Source organism: Sebastes fasciatus, chromosome 7, assembly GCF_043250625.1.
Source record: "Sebastes fasciatus isolate fSebFas1 chromosome 7, fSebFas1.pri, whole genome shotgun sequence".
Classification (NCBI taxonomy): domain Eukaryota; kingdom Metazoa; phylum Chordata; class Actinopteri; order Perciformes; family Sebastidae; genus Sebastes; species Sebastes fasciatus.
In genome coordinates this window covers 22,582,838-22,604,357 of record NC_133801.1, presented here as the reverse complement: position 1 = coordinate 22,604,357, position 21,520 = coordinate 22,582,838, and the positions used below count along the sequence as shown (strand labels likewise).

Here is a 21,520-nt window from a genome sequence, read left to right as displayed (position 1 = left end):
AACCACACAAACAGCCCACTAAAGGTGCATATTTGTAATATAAGATAAAAAAAAAAAAAAAAAAAGACGTGACAAAATTAGGAATATAATTGGTGTGTATAATGGTAACTTTACAAGAGGAGAAAAGAGACATGGGCACTTATTGCAGATTAAATTGTACATGCAGCCCACAGAAAAGACTTGGACATGAGTTAATCAAATACCATTGGGTAAGAGCACCCTGTCTCTGATGTACACTAATCTGACGTAGAGTAGAAGGAGGGAAGCTTTTGTCTGAAAATCCATAAACCAGTGAAAACACACATGCAGCATTCCCAAATGCAGAAAGTTGAGGGATGGAGATCTCAGTTCTCGTTATTGGCCTGATCCTGTCTCTGGGTTTGTGTGAGCTGAACTCAGCTCTTGCCTTGAATGGTTCTGGAGATGGAGTGAGACAAATGGTTGGGGTCAACACTGAGGCTTCATCTGTGAAATGTAAACTCCAAGGTACCACTCGTCTACCTGCATTCTCCATGGATGGTGACTATGTAATGGGTGGTGTTTTCGCCATACACTACAACATGCACACAGTGAAACATAACTACACCACCATGCCTGAGCCACTAAGGTGCAAAGGAAGGTTAGTAAGACGGAGAAGTGGAGGATGAGAGGAAGTTAGACTGTGTGGTGAAATAAGTGTTTTGATGTATGATGTGCTTACGTTGCAAAGCTTTTGTGTAGTATTGCTAACACATATATATATATATATATATATATATATATTTATATATATATATACTTTTTTACTTTCTTTTTTTACATTAAGTGCCAAATCTCTATTTAACCATACATATTGCAGGTATTGTATTCAAAAATACTACAGAATAGTATACCCCTCTATATGAAAAAGACTATTTTGTTTTGCATTTCTTAACTGAATATACTAATTTATACACATTTAACAGTGTTAAATGTTTAGATTTAGTTGACTGTTGTTAATCCAGGCGTTAAGACTATTGTGAATGTTGGATTGATATCTAATTCTGTGTTATGAATTTTCTTGTTCAATTCAATTCAATTTATTTTTATATCACGTCAATCTTAACAGATTTTAACTCAAGAAGCTTTCCATACTGTATATAGCAGATCTAGACTGTACTCTATAATTTAGAGACCCAACAAGAGACCCCCCAACATGCACAAGGTGCGACAGTGCTAAGAAAAAAATGTCTTTAGTTCAGATCTCCCATTTTATGAATTTCTGTTAAAATTGTGAATTGTCCTCATGTGTGCAGCATAAACTCCCGGCAGGTATTGTAATCAAAAATATTACAGAATAGTATAGCCTTCTATATAAAAAAGACAATTTTGTTTTGTATTTCTTAACCGGAAATACTAATTTATACACATTTAACAGTATTAAATGTTTAGATTTAGTTGACTGTTGTTAATCCAGGTATTAAGACTATTGTGAATGTTGGATTGATATCTATTTCTGTGTTATGAATTGTGTTGTTCAATTCAATTCAATTCATTTTTATATCACGTCAATCTTAAAAGAATTTAACTCAAGACACTTTTCATACTGTATATAGCAGGTCTAGACTGTACTCTATAATTTAGAGACCCAACAAGAGATCCCCCAGCATGCAGTAGATGCGACAGTGCTAAGAAAAAAATGTCTTTAGTTCAGATCTCCCATTTTATGACTTTCTGTTAAAATTGTGAATTGTCCTCATGTGTGCAGCATAAAGTCCCGTGAACTGCGCTCCTCACGTGCAATGGTCTTCGCCATCGAGGAGATTAACAACAGCACCGAGCTGCTGCCGGGCATCAAGCTCGGTTATCAGATATACGACTCCTGCGCCTCGGTGCCCGTGGCTGTGCACGTGGCATTCCAGCTTTCGAGCGGCCTGGACCCGGTGTTTTACACCGGCGACAACTGCTCGCAATCTGGTATGGTGATGGCTATCGTTGGTGAGTCTGGGTCCACGCCATCCATCAGCATGTCGCGCATCATCGGACCCTTCAACATCCCTCAAGTAAATGTTTTGCATTTCTGGCAAACTATATGTGTTTAATATAGAGAAGTGCTGTTTTATGTCTTCCCGTTAAATAATTACAATGTTGTTTTCCTTTAGGTGAGCCACTTTGCCACTTGTGCATGCCTGTCCGATAAGCAACAGTACCCAAGTTTCTTCAGAACAATCCCCAGTGACCAGTTCCAGGCTGACGCGCTGGCCAAGCTGGTAAAACACTTTGGCTGGACTTGGATAGGTGCTGTCCGGTCAGATTCGGACTATGGCAACAATGGCATGGCGTCTTTCCTGGACGCAGCGCACAAAGAGGGGATCTGTGTGGAGTACTCTGAATCTTTCTATCGGACCAATCAACGTAGCAGGATCCAGAGGGTAGCTGACGTTATCCGCAGGTTTCTACATCACTGATTGTGCTTTTGTTCACTGTGCTGACACTGACCTGCTGCACACAAAACTACAACAATGTTAAGTCAAATATAACACAGAAGATTATTTTCTTATCTAAGTTGCAAATTGGAATATCTTTTTTTCATCATGTTTATGTATCTCATATTAATTACTATAGTCCTATTGTTCTAAAAAATAGAGTCAGTGAGGCCAAACACGAATATCTCTCATGTTTGTTTATTTCAACTATCTGGATACATATTTAAACACTTTATTTGTGCATTTATGTTGGTATAATACATTGCACTATCACTCATCTCTCTAGGTCAACTGCTACGGTCGTTGTGGCATTTTCATCCGCTGGAGACATGAGGATTCTGCTGGAGGAGCTGTCACTCAAGCATTCTCCACCTCGCCAGTGGATAGGCAGTGAGGCCTGGGTAACCGACCCAGACTTGCTGAGGTTTAGCTTCTGTGCTGGAGCCATCGGATTTGGCATTGAGCAATCTGTCATCCCAGGTCTGAGAGACTTCCTGCTGGATCTCTCTCCCCCTAAAATGGCTGCCTCTCCGGTGCTTACTGAGTTCTGGGAGGATACATTCAACTGCAGGCTGGGAACAAGTGAGAAAGTTGTGCTTATTTTTAACACATGTGACACTCACAGTTGAATCCTTGTGTGTGTTGTGTTCTTCTGATTGTCTGAGTGGAGCAATAGCAGCTTTTAAACCAAATCCAAGATTTTAATTGAAAGGGACATTTATGTTATAGAACAAAGATGAAGTGCACATATGGTGCATCTCTATGAGTAATCTCACTTGATATGAGGAACTGTCAGGTCAAGTTTATGCACTCTGCTGTCTTGGAGTAGATTTTGTCCGAATGTGGTTGCAGTAGTTTTACAATGTCAACACTGAAGCCCTGAACACAAGCACACAGTGTATAGACAGTCTCTAGACCACCAAGCTAAATAATGATTAAACATTGTACTTACTAGCATGTATCAGTTACATTGTATATGTAAGTAGGGTATAGTTCTAATAAGGCTGTTGTACTGACAGTGATTCAAGATCATTTATTTGTTTAATTAAAGGTAAAGCCCTTTTGCCTTTTAATAATGTGACTAATTGTCTGATGACTCATTTGTGTTAACGTGAGCTGGTATACATTTAGATACAAAAACATAGGTCCAGATATAAACTGAAATAGCAAGTATTTAAAAATAACAGATAAAGACATGTCTGCAAAAAAGTGCATTGAAATATAATGTAAAACAAGCATGTTTTATAAATAAATTAAAACAACACAGATAGAGTTTGTACTAGACACTTTTGGCAGGTTAAGTAAAACAAAAAATAACAATAACACAAGAAAGTATGATGATATCATAGTCATGGCTAAAAAACACCTGCCTCTGTCTCTGTGTGTTTTTAGGCGCAGCCTCAGACAAGAGTGTGTGTGATGGAACTGAAGACATAGAGACGATCCAGAGCCCGTACACTGACACATCTCAGCTCAGAATCACTAACATGGTGTACAAGGCTGTGTATGCAATAGCACATGCCATTCATAATGCAGTGTGTCAGGAAACAAATTATATAACTCAGTGTGACAAATTTGCCAGGATTGAGTCCAAAGAGGTCAGTTGAAACAAATACGTAACACCCCGATCTCATTTTTAAACTATGAAATTAAATATTGATTAAAAAAATATGATTTAATTTCTTTTACTTTTACTTCATCCTCACAGGTTCTGACACAGATGAAGAAAGTCAATTTTTCCCAAAATGGTTATGATGTGTCATTTGATGCCAACGGGGATCCTGTGGCCACATACGAGCTGGTTAACTGGCAAAAAACTGAAAGTGGCAGCATTGAGATGGTGACAGTAGGGCACTACGATGCATCACTGCCGGTGGGCCAGGAGTTCCGTATAAACAGGAACCTCACCTGGGTGAAGGGTGGCACACAAGTAAGGAGCCCAATAGCAATAATTTAACTCATTCAAATTTGATGATCTTAAAGGGTATTATATGTGGTTTTGGTCCCTGTTATCCATACTGACTGTGAAGAGATCCATGCCAAAGTTGGTGTTTTCAGTATGAAATCCCCAATTTATATTTTTCAAAAAACTGTTCCTCTGCTGAGCTGCTTCACAGGGATAGTAACAAAGTTTACAAAATAGTAACCATAGTTCTATAAGCAATTGATGCTATCATACGCACGCCAATATATTTTTATATTTTATTACAGAATGCAACAAAAAGCAAGGTAATTATTCACGTAATGAGGTTGAATTTTTGAATTTGGAATTGCGCCTATATTTATGATACAACAACGGAGAGGCTCCGTAGTCCGAACCAAAACGGTAAACTTTATTACTCTTTTCAACCTTGACAAAGGCAGCTTAAATTAGATCCACTCCTACTGTAAGTGTGGCTCCGTCTATTTCTTGAAAATGCCCACTTAAGCTATAGAGTCCATGCATGTAGTTGACGCGTGTTTCAATAAAACTCCGTAGTCCATGTTCTTGTTTTAACCGTTTACTGAAAATCTTTTTGAGGTCTTTAAATACAAAAATGGTAACAAAATATCAAAAACATAAGCAGTAAAAAAGGTAAGAACAGGTGTATTAAGCACGGTCAAAGACTAGTGTGCTCTCCAGGCTCCATAGCTTCAACTGAATCGTTTAACGAACACATGCAGCACAATTTAGCTTCTACCCAATCGGTAGACAGGGCTGGCTGCAGTCACAATTGGTCCTTATTGAGCACACTGCAATGAAACTACAGAGCTACTTATCTCCAGCAAATAAAACAAAATGTAAATTATCCACAGTTATTTCTCTACTGAACAAATGGCTCTAACACCTACCAGTCTTACCTTTCACAATAAAAGACCTTGATATATAATATTCACAGATGAGTATTTTTGTGACGTTTATTCGTCAAGCCCCCAGTGTGTATTGGCCTTAACTTTGGAAGATAACCACTTGATTTGTCAAATGGCTTTAAGAGGCGATTTCTCACAACTAGTATGGACAGGAGGAATGGTTACAGTTACCAATACAACTTTCAGTGCACATATTGGCATATGAGTATTGTTTTAAGACAGACTTGAAAACATGTGAACCTCTCCTTTAAACCTCAGAGTTTCAGAGCACACCTGAATATGTGACTTTGTTTGTATCTATGTGCCAGGTGCCTGTGTCAGTGTGTACTGATAGCTGTCCTCCAGGAACTCGTAAAGTGCTGCAGAAAGGAAAACCCATCTGCTGTTATGACTGTATACTGTGTCCTGAGGGAGAGATTAGCAATGCTACAGGTATTTATTTATTTTTTTTCTAAAGTATATCTACTACATTGAATATGACAGCTAAAAGCCCTTTTTGTTTATTTTTTTCAGATTCCCCTGATTGTTTCCCTTGCCCCAAGGAGTTCTGGCCTAATGCAGAGAGAGACACATGCCTCCCCAAGCCTGTAGAGTTTCTTTCTTTCAACGAGGTCCTGGGAATCATCCTGACTGCATTCTCAGTCGGTGGCGCCTGTCTTGCCATTATAACAGCGGCTGTGTTTTATCATCACAGGACATCCCCGATTGTCAGGGCCAACAACTCTGAGCTGAGCTTCCTGCTGCTCTTCTCCCTGACTCTATGTTTCTTATGTTCATTAACTTTCATTGGAGCACCCTCTGAGTGGTCCTGCATGCTGCGCCACACAGCGTTTGGGATCACCTTCGTCCTCTGTATGTCTTGTGTTCTCGGAAAAACAATAGTGGTATTAATGGCCTTCAAAGCTACACTCCCAGGTAGTAATGTCATGAAATGGTTTGGTCCTCCACAGCAAAGAATGACTGTAGTATCTTTCACGTTCATTCAAGTTTCAATATGTACTATTTGGTTGGTTCTTAGTCCTCCTTTTCCAAAGAAAAACCTAACCACATACAAGGAGAGAATCATCCTAGAGTGTGCATTAGGCTCAGCTATTGGGTTCTGGGCTGTGCTCGGGTACATCGGCCTTCTGGCTATCTTTTGCTTTGTGTTAGCTGTCCTAGCCCGGAAACTACCTGACAATTTTAATGAAGCCAAGCTGATCACCTTCAGCATGCTGATATTCTGTGCAGTCTGGATCACCTTTATCCCAGCGTATGTCAGCTCTCCTGGGAAGTTCACTGTGGCTGTGGAGATATTTGCCATTTTGGCCTCCAGTTTTGGTCTAATACTGTGTATATTTGCTCCAAAGTGTTTCATCATTTTGTTTAAGCCAGAGAAGAACACCAAGAAACATTTAATGAACAAAAATCAATTCTAAAACATGTGACATTTGTGAAAAATTGAGAGTATAAAGCTTGTTGATTTAAATACTTACATTTAAAGTTAAATATTTTTAATATATTATTATTTAGTCATTATGCCATTTTGTGAATGTCCTTTTAATGTGCTATTGTCTTATTTTACAAATATAATTCTGAGCTGAAAGTATTTACTAAAGTGAATAAATGGAGTCATAATTCACAATATAAATGCATCTTTCTCTTTCATAAAATGTTTACAATCAATAATCTTCCAGTATCAGCATTATGTAATATGGGATTAAACACACAAACACCCCACCAAAGGTGCATATTTGTAATATAAGATAGAAAAAAAAAAGGTTTAAGGGTATGACAAAATTAGTAATATAATTGGTGTTTATAATGGTAACTTTTCAAGAGGAGAAAAGAGACATGGGCTTAAATTGTACATGCAGCACACAGAAAGGACTTGGACATGAGTTAATCAAAGACCATTGGTTAAGAGCATCCTGTCTCTGATGTACACTAAGCTGACGTAGAGTAGAAAGAGGGAAGCTTTTGTCTGAAAATCTATATGAACCAGTGGAAACACACATTCAGCATTCCCACATGCAGACAGTTGAGGGATGGAGATCTCAGCTCTCTTTATTGGCATGATCCTGTCTCTGGGTTTGTGTGAGCTGAACTCAGCTCTTGTCTTGAACGGTTCAGGGGAGGTTGTGAAACAAAGGGCTGGGCTCAGCACTGAGGATGCATCTGTGAAATGTAAACTCCAGGGTACCACTCGTCTACCTGCGTTCTCAGTGGATGGTGACTTCATTATTGGTGGTGTTTTCTCCATACACTACAACATGCACACAGTAAAGCATAACTACACCATCATGCCTGAGCCACCAAGGTGCACAGGGAGGTTGGTAATAGGGGATATGAGGATGTTAGACTGTGTGGGGATAGACATGTTTGGATTTTCTATGATGCGCTTACAATCATGTCAAGAAATTTAGAAATTTACTTTTATTGTTTTTACATTAAGTGACAAATCAGTATTTGGCCATAAATGTATTATGGTATTTGTATTATATTTTAAAAAAACATACTACAGAATACTATACTTTATGAAAAACAAGATTTTGTTTTGTGTTTCTTAACTGACAATACAGATAAATATTTAACAGTTTTCAATTTTTTATTTAGATGTTTATTGTTAATCCAGGCATTGAGATTATTGTGAATGTTGGATTGATATCCAATCCTGCTTTGAATTTTGTTTTTCAGTTCTCCAGTTTAATGTCTCTCTGTTAAAACTATGATGTCCTCATCATATGTAGTCCTAAATTTAAAAAGTGACATGAGTGTCTGTGTGCAGCATAAACTCCCGTGAACTGCGCTTCTCACGTGCAATGGTCTTCGCCATCGAGGAGATTAATAACAGCACCGAGCTGCTGCCAGGCATCAAGCTCGGTTATCAGATCTACGACTCGTGCGCCTCGGTGCCCGTGGTGGTGCACGTGGCATTCCAGCTATCAAGCGGCCTGGAGCCGGTGTTTTACACCGGAGACAACTGCTCGCAATCTGGTATGGTGATGGCTATCGTTGGTGAGTCTGGGTCCACACCATCCATCAGCATGTCACGCATCATCGGGCCCTTTAACATCCCTCAAGTAAATGTTTTGAATTTCTGGCTAACTATATGTGTTTAATATAGAGCAGTGCTGTTTTTTGTCTGCCTGTTAAATAATTAAAATGTTGTTTTCCTTTAGGTGAGCCACTTTGCCACTTGTGCATGCCTGTCTGATAAGCAGCAGTACCCGAGTTTCTTCAGAACAATCCCCAGTGACCAGTTCCAGGCTGACGCACTGGCCAAGCTGGTAAAACTCTTTGGCTGGACTTGGATAGGTGCTGTCCGGTCAGATTCGGACTATGGCAACAATGGCATGGCATCTTTCCTGGACGCAGCGCACAAAGAGGGGATCTGTGTGGAGTACTCTGAATCTTTCTATCGGACCCACCCACGTAGCAGGATCCAGAGGGTAGCTGACGTTATTCGCAGGTTTCTATATCACTGATTGTGCTTTTGTTCCCTGCTCTGATACTGGCCTTCTGCACACAAAAAAAAAAAAATGTTCTGTAAACTATAAGATGGAAGATTATATACTTATTTTAGTGGCAGAGTGGAAATGTATCTTTTTTTTCATCACATTTATTTATCTCATATGTATTACTGATATGTTATAAAAAATAGAGTCAGTGAGGCCAAACATTAAAATATCTCTCATGTTGTTTCAAATATCTAGATACATATTTAAAAATGTTAATTTTGTTTATATTGACATAATACAATACTCTATAATATCTCTCCAGGTCGACAGCTATGGTCGTTGTGGCATTTATATCCGCTGGAGACATGAGGATTTTGCTGGAGGAGCTGTCGCTCGAGCCTTCTCCACCTCGCCAGTGGATAGGCACTGAGTCCTGGGTAACCCACCCAGACATGCTGAGGTTCAAGTTCTGTGCTGGAGCCATCGGATTTGGCATTGGACAATCTGTCATCCCAGGTCTGAGAGACTTCCTGCTGGATCTCTCTCCCCCTAAAGTGGCTGCCTCTCCGGTGTTTACTGAGTTCTGGGAGGATATATTCAACTGCAGACTGGGGAAAAGTGAGAAAGTTGTGCTTATTTTTAAAACATGTGTCACTCACAATTGAGTCCTTATGGGTGCTCTGTTGTTTTTTTATTGTCTGAGTGGAGCAGCAGCAGCAGCTTTTAAAACAAATCCCAGATTTTGATTGAAAGGGAAATAATTGAACAAAGATTACGTGCAAACACGGTGCATGTCTGTGAATAATCTCACTTGATATGACGAACTGTCAGGTGAAGTTTATGCACTCTGCTGTTTCAGAGAAGATTTGTATTAACTTGGCTGCAGTAGTTTTACAATGTCAACACTGAGGCGCTGAACACAAGCACACAGTGTATAGACAGTCTCCAGGCCACCAAGCTAAATAACAATTAAACATTATACTTTATATCATGTATCAGTTACAGTATGTATGTAGGTCTAATTAAGCTATTATACTGACAGTGATTTCAGATAAGTTTGTTTTAAACATTTTCAAACACATCATGTCAGTATTTAATTAAAGGAAAATACTTTTTTTTCCTTTTATAAAGGTGACTAGTTGTCTGGTGACTGATTTGCGTTTACGTGAGCTTATATATATAAAATTATAAAAGACAGTGCCAGATACAAACTGAAAAAGCAACAATTTAAAAATAATAGATAAAGACGCATGTCTGCAAAGAAGTGCTTTGAAATGTAATATAAAAAAAAAAGATGTTTTCGAGATAAATTAGAACAATATATATAAATGAATCTTTACAAGACACTTTTGGTAGGTTAAGTAAAACCAAAAAACAATAAACACAAGAAAGAATGATAATGTTGTCAAGACTAAAGACCCCTGCTTCTGTCTCTGTGTGTTTTTAGGCGCAGCCACAGACAAGAGTGTGTGTGATGGAACTGAAGACATAGAGATGATTCAGAGCCCGTACACTGACACATCTCAGTTCCGAATCACTAACTTGGTGTACAAGGCTGTTTATGCAATTGCACATGCCATTCATAATGCAGTGTGTCAGGAAATAAATTCTATAACTCAGTGTGACAAACTCGCCAGGATAGAGTCCAAAAAGGTCAGTCGAAAAAACTCAATGTCCTTTTTAAAAAAAAAAAAATATTTATTTTATTTTACATTATTTAATTTCTCTCCCTCACTGTGTTCCTTTACTTTATCCTCACAGGTTCTTACTCAGCTGAAGAAAGTGCATTTTTCCCAAAATGGGTATGATGTGTCATTTGATGCCAACGGGGATCCTGTGGCCACATACGAGCTGGTTAACTGGCAAAAAACTGAGAGTGGCAGCATTGAGTTGGTGACAGTAGGGCACTACGATGCATCACTGCCGGTGGGCAAGGAGTTCCGTATCAACAGGAACCTCACCTGGGTGGAGGGTGGCACACAAGTAAGGAGCCCTAAAGAAATAACATATTCAAATTGGTTGATCTTAAAGGGTATGATATATGTTTTGGTCCCTGTCCTCCTGTCCATACTGGCTGTGAAGAGAACTTTCATAGTTACAGTATTTTCAGCATGAAATTCACCTTTAATATTTTCAAAAATTGTTCGCTTACCGGGCCTCAACACGGGGATAGTAACAAAAAATGGGAATTTGTATTAAAAAACTGTAACTTTGGAACAACACATTCTCACTCCCAACTCAATGTCAAATACCGACACTTGGTCAGTGCCCCTTGCCATCGGATACCGACACTCTAGGTATTCCTCTAGAGTTAGTTTTGGACGTGTCAGGAACAGCGTGTCAATATACGCTTGTTATATGTATAGTGTCTTTTCAAAATTAAAACATTTATAAAATATTGGTTTAGGCAACACAAACACTTAGGTAGGGTTAGGAAATGATGGTGGTTGATGTTAACTTCACTCACTAACAACTAATGTGACCAGCGAGTGCCTAACAATTCATGTGGCTCTTGGGAGTAACACTACTAAGTAAGTAAGTAAGTAAAACTTTATTTATATAGCACCTTCTTAAACATAGGTCACAAAGTGCTGTACAATAACATAATTAAAACACAATACCAAGTGCAAAGTGCAAAGTGCAAAGCGCATACAAGATAAAACAATAATCAAAAATACATAAAAATCCACTTAAGAATACAGAAAGCATATAGCAACCAGTAAGCACACAGATCAACCCTTGGACTTAAAGAAAGTTATCATAGAGTTATAGAAAAAACAACTTTTGAATATATAGAAAAGACAAACTCTAAGAAAGGCCCCCCAGACTCCAGGTTGGGAACCACTGGTGTAAGGGATTAGAAGCTCGGAGATGTAGGCAGGAGCTAGACCATGGATTGCTTTACTGTATAAGTGATTAAAAGAGTCTTAAATCTGATCCTGAACTTCCCTGGCAGCCAATTGAGGATCAAATTAACGCCAAGACTCCTGGAGTTAGGTTTGACAAAGGGGGACAAGAGGGCTAATACACTGGGGGAAAAAAATGCCATTTATAGTATTTTTGGGACCAATAATGAGAAGCTCAGATTTGTCAGAATTTAGTTGAAGAAAGTTGAGGGACATCCTGTCCTTTATAGCAGCTAAACAGTTGCGGAGTGTGCCTAGGTTACTGAAGTCATCTGGTTTTACTGAAACATATAGTTTAGTGTTGTCTGCGTAACAATGATAGGATATTCAGGCAAAGGGACTGACTATCTGGCCCAAGAGAAGCATAAACAGGGAGAATAGAATAGAGCCGAGGGTTGACCCCTGGAGCAACCCATATAATAGTGGAGCAGATGAGGACGAGCATGTGTGTGTATGTGTGTGTGAGAGTGAGAGAGAGAGAGAGAGAGAGAGAGAGAGAGAGGGAGAGAGACAAGATGGCTGGCTTCTTGTCTCAAGATGTCTGCATGTGCCTACAGACAAAATGGCGAGCACTGTAAAACTACAAAGATGGCCGGATCAAAGATGGCCGCCAACATGTTATCACATGGCCTCTTTGTTCTTCAAAGCACATGTGCTCAGGAAGGACAACGGGGGTGTGATGTGGGGGTTGAGATTATCTGAATGTGTATGTTTATGTTTAAAACTAATTCAGTTTATGTATGTGATCTTAATGTGTGTCAGATAATGCAGTGGGTTAGAAAATATGGTTAGTTTGCATGCAAGACCTTGTGTATGTGAAGCATAAACTAAACACATCAGATGTGACGAATATCTCAAATACAAATAATATCACAACAGTCAAACTCAATGAATAACATTAAACATATCAATACAATTCCAAAAATCAAAGTTGAACAGTCTTGCTCAGCCGTGTGTAATTACTAATGCTAAAATAAGCCCAGTACGTTACCAATTCATGGAAGAAAAGGTTGGTAATTCCATATGTTGAAGTTGTGGTTCCAAGTCAAAGATGTTGTCTTTGCTGTGCTCAATCCAGTTGTACAGATTGGGGGAAGCTGGTCACTCCAGTACTTTCTTCCCAGCAGCTTGATAGCTTGGTGCTAACTTCCTTGCTGTTGTTGCTTAAAGTTAGTTGGTAAAAAGGCAGGCTCTCGCGTCTTCTGTTCAGAAGAAAGTTTCCTAACCGGCCATAGATCAGAGCAGAGCTGAGGTGGGGAGAGCAGCAGCTCAACTCCAGTAGGGCCAAAGGGTGAGAATAAAGAGAAAGAACAAAGGATTGTCCTTTGGTTTTGTCCTGGGTGAATTTCACAACTATGTCTGAATGAGTCATCAGCCAATGGTTACTGAGCTGGGTCCATGGGTGGAGATACTCAATGGGTGCATGACTCAAGGATCCTGAGAAGCGTAGTTCATTGTCTTTGCCACCAGTAATGGTGGGTCCCAACAACAGATAGACACAGCAGTCACGAGACTAACGACTGACGTGACAAAAAATAAATGTTTCATTTTAGTTTCACACGGGCTATGCACAGAGGTTTCCTGGTTGAAAGTATTGTTTGTTTGACCCAATCACCAACTTTACCTCCCAACCTAAGTGGACTACCGCACACGTTATACTGCATCACTTGCTGGGTCCGTCTAATAATGCCACGGGTGGGTTTACATTGGAGCAAGTTGAAAGCACGGTGCTTCTCATACAATCGCTAAAGGGTGACTCCATGAGTTGGTATTTGATGCCGAAAAGCAATGTCCAAGGAGTGGTATTTGACAAGTTTGGAGTGAGAATGGGTTGGATAACCACTTGTTTTGTCCAGTTCAGACTGCTGAAACGTCATTTTAGCTTCAGCTGAACACTGGAACACATTTTTACACAAAAACTGTGGATTTTGTCAACCACCAGTTGCGTTGACAATAAATATACGTATATGCAATAGACGTATTGATATAAGTGTATTGATTTAAGACACAATTGAATAAAACTGTGAATATATCCTTTAAATCTCAGAGTTTCATAGCACACCTGAATATGTGTGTCTTTATGTGCCAGGTGCCTGTGTCAGTGTGCACTGACAGCTGTCCTCCAGGAACTCGTAAAGTGCTGCAAAAAGGAAAACCCATCTGCTGTTATGATTGTATATTGTGCCCTGAGGGAGAGATTAGCAATGCTACAGGTATTTTTTTTTTCCTAATGCATACAATATCAAATATACAGTACGACTGCTAAAAGCCCTTTTTTGCTTAATTTTTTTCAGATTCCCCTGATTGTTTCCCTTGCCCCAAGGAGTTCTGGCCTAATGCAGAGAGAGACACTTGTCTCCCCAAACCTGTAGAGTTTCTTTCCTTCAACGAGGTCCTAGGAATAATCCTGGCCGCATTCTCAGTTGGTGGCGCCTGTCTTGCCGTTATAACAGCGGCTGTGTTCTATCGTCACAGGACATCCCCGATTGTCAGGGCCAACAACTCTGAGCTGAGCTTCCTGCTTCTCTTCTCCCTGACTCTTTGTTTCTTATGTTCATTAACTTTCATTGGAGCACCCTCTGAGTGGTCCTGCATGCTGCGCCACACAGCGTTCGGGATCACCTTTGTCCTCTGTATGTCTTGTGTTCTCGGAAAAACAATAGTAGTGTTAATGGCCTTCAGAGCTACACTCCCAGGTAGTAATGTCATGAAATGGTTTGGTCCTCCGCAGCAAAGATTGACTGTAGTGTCTTTCACGTTTATTCAAGTTTTAATATGTACTATTTGGTTGGTTCTTAGTCCTCCTTTTCCAATGAAAAACCTAACCACATACAAGGAGAGAATCATCCTGGAGTGTGCATTAGGCTCAGCTATTGGGTTCTGGGCTGTGCTCGGGTACATCGGCCTACTGGCTGTGTTTTGCTTTGTGTTAGCTGTCCTAGCCCGGAAACTACCTGACAATTTTAATGAAGCCAAGCTGATCACCTTCAGCATGCTGATATTCTGTGCAGTTTGGATCACCTTTATCCCAGCGTATATCAGTTCTCCTGGGAAGTTCACTGTGGCTGTGGAGATATTTGCCATTCTGGCCTCAAGTTTTGGACTAATACTGTGTATATTTGCTCCAAAGTGTTTCATCATTTTGTTTAAGCCAGAGAAGAACACCAAGAAACATTTAATGAACAAAAATGAATTCTAAAACAGGTGGCATTTGGGAAGATATTTAGAGTTTTATGCACACATGTTGTGCACATTAAACACTGTCTTCACCTTGTTGATTTAAATATTTACATTTTAAGTTTTTTACATTAAATATTTTTTAATTGTAATTGTCATTTTGTGAATGTCCTTTTAAAATTTCATTGTGTCATTTTACAAATATGGTTTCATCATGGGCTGAAAACATGAAAAACAGTGAATAAATGGAGTGAAAATTCACAATATAAATGAATGATTCATTCGCTTTTATAAAATCCGTTTCATCTCAATAATATTTCTGTATCGGCATTATTTAATATGGGATAAAACCACATAAACATCCCACTAAAGGTGCACATTTGTTAGGCTTAACTGTAATATGAACTAATACAAAGCCAAAAAAGGTGTAAGGGTATGACAAAATTATGAATGTATTTGGTGTTTACATTGGTAACTTTACAAGAGGAGAAAGGAGACATTTATTGTACATGTAGCCCACAGAAAAGACTTGGACATGAGTTAATCAAAGACCATTGGGTAAGAGCATCCTGTCTCTGATGTACACTAAGCTGACGTAGAGTAGAAGGAGGGAAGCTTTTGTCTGAAAATCTATATAAACCAGTGAAAACACACATCAGCATGCCCACATTTAGACAGTTGAGGGATGGAGATCTCAGCTCTCTTTATTGGCCTGATCCTGTCTCTGGGTATGTGTGAGCTGAACTCAGCTCTTGACTTGAACGGTTCTGGAGATGGAGCGAAACAAAGGGCTGGGCTCAGCACTGAGGATTCATCTGTGAAATGTAAACGCCAGGGTACCACTCGTCTACCTGCGTTCTCAATGGATGGTGACTACGTTATTGGTGGTGTTTTGTCCATACACCACTACATGCACACAGTGAAGCATAACTACACCACCATGCCTGAGCCACTAAGGTGCAAAGGGAGGTTAGTAAGAGGGAGAAGTGGAGGATAAGAGGATGTTAGACTGCGTGGGGACAGAAATGTTTAGATTTTTATGATATGCTTAAAATCATATTGTGAAGCTTTTGTGTTGTACTGAAAATGTAAAAAAAAAAAAAATTAAATTAAGTGCCTGATCAGTGTTTGACTATATAGATTGCAGTTATTATATTCACAAAAATAGTAGATTGTGACTACATGAGAAATACTTTTTTTTAATGAAAATATAGTGTTTAACAACTGATTTATATACATTTCACAAGATAAACACAAATTGATTAATATTTTTCTTTTATTTTTTAAAGGTTGTTTTTCATATATGCAATTTATAGTTCGTAATTATAATAGTTTATAAACCAATTTTTAAGTAGATGAGTTTATAGTAAAACTCATTAAGTACATTAGAGAAAACAACTTCAACATTAAAAATTTAAATAAAATTAAGAAAATAAATAATAATAATAATAATAATAACAATTATAATTATAATAATGATAAAAAGAAAGAATAGTTTTGATTTTTCTTCTTAATTAATCTCAATCCATGCATTAGAAGTCTCATGCATTTTGGATTTATTTCTAATGTGCTTTGTGCAGGCAACTCATATACGGTATATTTGGTTCACAGATTCAATGCAGATATCAGTTATTGTCCATAAATTAAATTTACAGTTCTCCTACATTATGTATTTCATGTAATTCATCATATGTAAGCCTACATTTAAACAATGACACGAGTGTCTGTGTGCAGCATTGACTCCCGTGAACTGCGCTTCTCACGTGCAATGGTCTTCGCCATCGAGGAGATTAACAACAGCACCGAGATGCTGCCGGGCATCAAGCTCGGTTATCAGATCTACGACTCATGCGCCTCGGTGCCCGTGGCAGTGCACGTGGCATTCCAGCTAACAAGCGGCCTGGACCCGGTGTTTTACACTGGAGACAACTGCTCGCAATCTGGTATGGTGATGGCTATCGTTGGTGAGTCTGGGTCCACGCCCTCCATCAGCATGTCGCGCATCATCGGGCCCTTTAACATCCCTCAAGTAAATGTTTTGAATTTCTGGCAAACTATGTGTTTAATAAGAGCAGTGCTGTTTTTTTGTCTGTCCTCGTTAAATAATTACAATGTTGTTTTCCTTTAGGTGAGCCACTTTGCCACTTGTGCATGCCTGTCCGATAAACAGCAGTACCCGAGTTTCTTCAGAACAATCCCCAGTGACCAGTTCCAGGCTGACGCGCTGGCCAAGCTGGTAAAACACTTTGGCTGGACTTGGATAGGTGCTGTCCGGTCGGATTCGGACTATGGCAACAATGGCATGGCGTCTTTCCTGGACGCAGCGCACAAAGAGGGGATCTGTGTGGAGTACTCTGAATCTTTCTATCGGACCAATCCACGTAGCAGGATCCAGAGGGTAGCTGACGTTATCCGCAGGTTTCTACATCACTGATTGTGCTTTTGTTCCCTGTGCTGACACTAACCTGCTGCACACAAAACCACAACAATGTTTAGTCAAATGTATGATAGAAGATTTAGATTTCCCTTATTATCTCAGTGGCAAATTTGAAATTTGTGTTAATTTATCTCATATGTAGGCCTATTACTAATACTGTTGTAAAAATATAATTAGGGAGACTAATACTGTACATTTAACATTTATAAAAAAGTGAAGTAGCTCCTGTTTCCTTGTGTTAATTATCTTAAAAATGTTAATTGTACATTCATAATACAATGCTCTAATTTCTCTCTAGGTCAACAGCTATGGTTTTTGTGGCATTTACTTCCTCACTGTGCTGACACTTACCTTCTGCACACAAAACAAAACAAAAATGTTCTGTACAATTTAACACAGAAGATTATTTTCTTATTTTAGTGGCAAAGTGGAAATGTATCTTTTTTTCATCATGTTTATTTATCTCATATTAATTACTATAGGCCTATTATTCTAAAAAATAGAGTCAGTGAGGCCAAACACTAAAGTATCTCTCATGTTTGTTTGTTTCAAATATCTGGATACATATTTAAAAACTTTATTTGTTAGCAGGATCCAGAAGGTAGCTGACGTTATCCGCAGGTTTCTACATCACTGATTGTGCTTTTGTTCCCTGTGCTAACACTGACCTTCTGCACACAAAAAAACAACAACAATGTAAAGTCAAATATATGATAGAAGATTTAGATTACCCTTATTATCTTAGTGGCAATTTGAAATGCACATTTCTGTTCATTTATGTCATATATAGGCCTATTACATATACTGTTATAAAAATATAATTAGTGAGACCAATACTGTACATTTAACACACCACAAAAGTAAAGTAACTCCTATTGCTTGTGTTAATTAATTCATAATAGAATGCTCTAATTTCTCTTCAGGTCGACAGCTATGGTCATTGTGGCGTTTACAACCTCTGGAGACCTGATGATTCTGCTGGAGGAGCTGTCGCTCGAGCCTTCTCCACCTCGCCAGTGGATAGGCACAGAGTCCTGGGTAACCGACCCAGACATGCTGAGGTTCAAGTTCTGTGCCGGAGCCGTTGGATTTGGTACTGAGCAATCTGTCATCCCAGGTCTGAGAGACTTCCTGCTGGATCTCTCTCCCCCTAAAGTGGCTGCCTCTCCGGTGCTTACTGAGTTCTGGGAGGATACATTCAACTGCAGGCTGGGAACAAGTGAGAAAGTTGTGCTTATTTTTGACATAGGAGACACTCACAGCTGAGTCATTGTGTGTGTGTTGTATTTTTTTTTTTTTTTTTTTTGTCTGAGTGGAGTTTCCTGTGTTAAAATGTCCACAACTGCTTTAAGGCCAAACCCCAGATTAACAGGGAGATCTATTAATATAGAACAAAGACATTTAATTTGAACACTATTTTACTTATAAATTGCAAAGATGTAGATCTATACAAGTTTATGCAAGGCATGTTTGGCAGGTTAAATAAAACAAAAATAGAACAAAAAGAATAATAAACACATATGGATGAATAATTATATATAATATAATTTTCAAGGCTAAAACACACCTGCCTCTGTCATTGTGTGTTTTTAGGTGCAGACACAGACAAGAGTGTCTGTGATGGAACTGAAGACATAGAGACGATCCAGAGCCCGTACACTGACACATCTCAGCTGAGAATCACTAACATGGTGTACAAGGCTGTTTATGCAATAGCACATGCCATTCATAATGCAGTGTGTCAGGAAACCAATTCTATAACTCAGTGTGACAAATTTGCCAGGATAGAGTCCAAAAAGGTCAGTTGAAACAAATATGTGAACACCCCAATGTCATTTTTAAGCTATAATATACCTTTTATGAAATTCAATTTTAATTAAAAAAATATGATTCAATTTATTTTACTTTAACTTTATCCTCACAGGTTCTGACGCAGCTGAAGAAAGTCAGTTTTTCCCAAAATGGTTATGATGTGTCATTTGATGCCAACGGGGATCCTGTGGCCACATACGAGCTGGTTAATTGGCAAAAAAGTGAGAGTGGCAGCATTGAGATGGTGACAGTAGGGCACTACAATGCATCACTACCGGTCGGCCAGGAGTTCCGTATAAACAGGAACCTCACCTGGGTGAAGGGTGGCACACAAGTAAGGAGCCCAATAGCAATAATTTAATACATTCAAATTTGATGATCTTAGCGGGTATTATATGTGGTTTTGGTCCCTGTTATCCATACTGACTGTGAAGAGATCCATGCCAAAGTTAGTGTTTTCAGTATGAAATCCCCACTTTATATTTTTCAAAAAAGGTTTCCTTTGCTGAGCTGCGTCATAGGGTAGTAACAAAGTTTACAAAATAGTAACCATAGTTCTATAAGCAATTAATGCTATTAATATGCACGTAAATATCGTTTTTCAACCTAATGTTTTTGTCATGAATACTCACTCAAAACACGAATATTACAGAATGCAACAAAAAGCAAGGTAATTATTCACAGACTGAGGTTGAATTTTTGATTTTGGAATTGCACCCATATTTATGAAACAACAACGGAGAGGGTCCGTAGTCCGAACCAAGATGGCAGACTTTATTACTCCTTTCAACCTTGACAAAGGCAGCTTAAATTAGATCTACTCTTGCCAGTCTTACCTTTCACAATAAAAGCCCTAGATATATATTATTCACAGATGAGTATTTAGCATTTTCGTGACGTTTATTCGTCAAGCCCCCAGTGTATATTGGCCTTAACTTTGGAAGATAACCACTTGATTTGTCAAATGGCTTTTAGAGGGGATTTCTCACAGCCAGTATGAACAGGAGGAATGGTTACAGTTACCAATGCAAATGTCAGTACACATATTGGCATATGAGTATTGTTTTAAGCAAACTTGAAAAAATGTGAACCTATCCATTGAACCTCAGAGCTTTGTAGCACACCTGAATATGTAACTTTGTTTGTATCTATGTGCCAGGTGCCTGTGTCAGTGTGCACTGACAGCTGTCCTCCTGGAACTCGTAAAGTGTTGCAGAAAGGAAAGCCCATCTGCTGTTATGATTGTATATTGTGCCCTGAGGGAGAGATTAGCAATGCTACAGGTATTTTGGTTTTTTTCTGAAGCATATCTACAACATTGAATATGACAGCTTAAAAGCTCTTTTTGTTTTATTTTTTTTTCAGATTCCCCTGATTGTTTCCCTTGCCCCAAGGAGTTCTGGCCTAATGCAGAGAGAGACACATGTTTCCCCAAGCCTGTAGAGTTTCTTTCCTTCAACGAGGTCCTAGGAATCATCTTGGCTGCATTCTCAGTCGGTGGCGCCTGTCTTGCCATTATAACAGGGGCTGTGTTTTATCATCACAGGACATCCCCGATTGTCAGGGCCAACAACTCTGAGCTGAGCTTCCTGCTGCTCTTCTCCCTGACTCTTTGTTTCTTATGTTCATTAACTTTCATTGGAGCACCCTCTGAGTGGTCCTGCATGCTGCGTCACACAGCGTTCGGGATCACCTTCGTCCTCTGTATGTCTTGTGTTCTTGGAAAAACAATAGTAGTGTTAATGGCCTTCAAAGCTACACTCCCAGGTAGTAATGTCATGAAATGGTTTGGTCCTCCACAGCAAAGAATGACTGTAGTGTCTTTCACGTTCATTCAAGTTTTAATATGTACTATTTGGTTGGTTCTTAGTCCTCCTTTTCCAATGAAAAACCTAACCACATACAAGGAGAGAATCATCCTAGAGTGTGCATTAGGCTCAGCTATTGGGTTCTGGGCTGTGCTCGGGTACATCGGCCTACTGGCTTTCTTTTGCTTTGTGTTAGCTGTCCTAGCCCGGAAACTACCTGACAATTTTAATGAAGCCAAGCTGATCACCTTCAGCATGCTGATATTCTGTGCAGTCTGGATCACCTTTATCCCAGCATATGTCAGCTCTCCTGGGAAGTTCACTGTGGCTGTGGAGATATTTGCCATTTTGGCCTCCAGTTTTGGACTAATACTGTGTATATTTGCTCCAAAGTGTTTCATAATTTTGTTTAAGCCAGAGAAGAACACCAAGAAACATTTAATGAACAAAAATTTATGCTAAAACATGTGACATTTGTGAAAAAAGTTGAGAGTTTTATACACACATTTTGTACAAATTAAACACAGTCTTCACCTTGTTGATTTAAATATTTACATTTTAAGTTTTTTAGATTAAATATTTATTAATTGTTATTGTCATTTTGTGAATGTCCTTTTAATATGTCATTGTGTTATTTTAAAAATAT

The 21,520-nt window shown here is 39.0% G+C and overlaps 3 protein-coding genes across 3 annotated transcripts; all 3 read left to right on the top strand.

Moving 5' to 3' along the window:
• Nucleotides 1-575: 575 nt before the first annotated feature.
• Nucleotides 576-6,839, top strand: LOC141770783 (extracellular calcium-sensing receptor-like). Its single transcript, XM_074640629.1, has 8 exons — nt 576-619; nt 1,727-2,021; nt 2,121-2,410; nt 2,731-3,026; nt 3,837-4,042; nt 4,153-4,374; nt 5,603-5,726; nt 5,808-6,839. Exons 1-8 carry the CDS (start codon nt 591-593, stop codon nt 6,710-6,712), a joined length of 2,367 nt encoding a protein of 788 aa, XP_074496730.1. The 5' UTR covers nt 576-590; the 3' UTR covers nt 6,713-6,839.
• Nucleotides 6,840-7,561: 722 nt separating this feature from the next.
• LOC141770947 (extracellular calcium-sensing receptor-like) lies at nt 7,562-14,839 on the top strand. The gene is made up of 8 exons (XM_074640799.1): nt 7,562-7,605; nt 8,062-8,356; nt 8,456-8,745; nt 9,057-9,352; nt 10,182-10,387; nt 10,496-10,717; nt 13,730-13,853; nt 13,935-14,839. Exons 1-8 carry the CDS (start codon nt 7,577-7,579, stop codon nt 14,837-14,839), a joined length of 2,367 nt encoding a protein of 788 aa, XP_074496900.1. The 5' UTR covers nt 7,562-7,576.
• Nucleotides 14,840-15,664: 825 nt separating this feature from the next.
• Nucleotides 15,665-21,421, top strand: LOC141770782 (extracellular calcium-sensing receptor-like). The gene is made up of 8 exons (XM_074640628.1): nt 15,665-15,786; nt 16,552-16,846; nt 16,946-17,235; nt 18,178-18,473; nt 18,848-19,053; nt 19,179-19,400; nt 20,226-20,349; nt 20,432-21,421. Exons 1-8 carry the CDS (start codon nt 15,680-15,682, stop codon nt 21,334-21,336), a joined length of 2,445 nt encoding a protein of 814 aa, XP_074496729.1. The 5' UTR covers nt 15,665-15,679; the 3' UTR covers nt 21,337-21,421.
• The last annotated feature ends 99 nt before the right edge of the window (nt 21,422-21,520 follow it).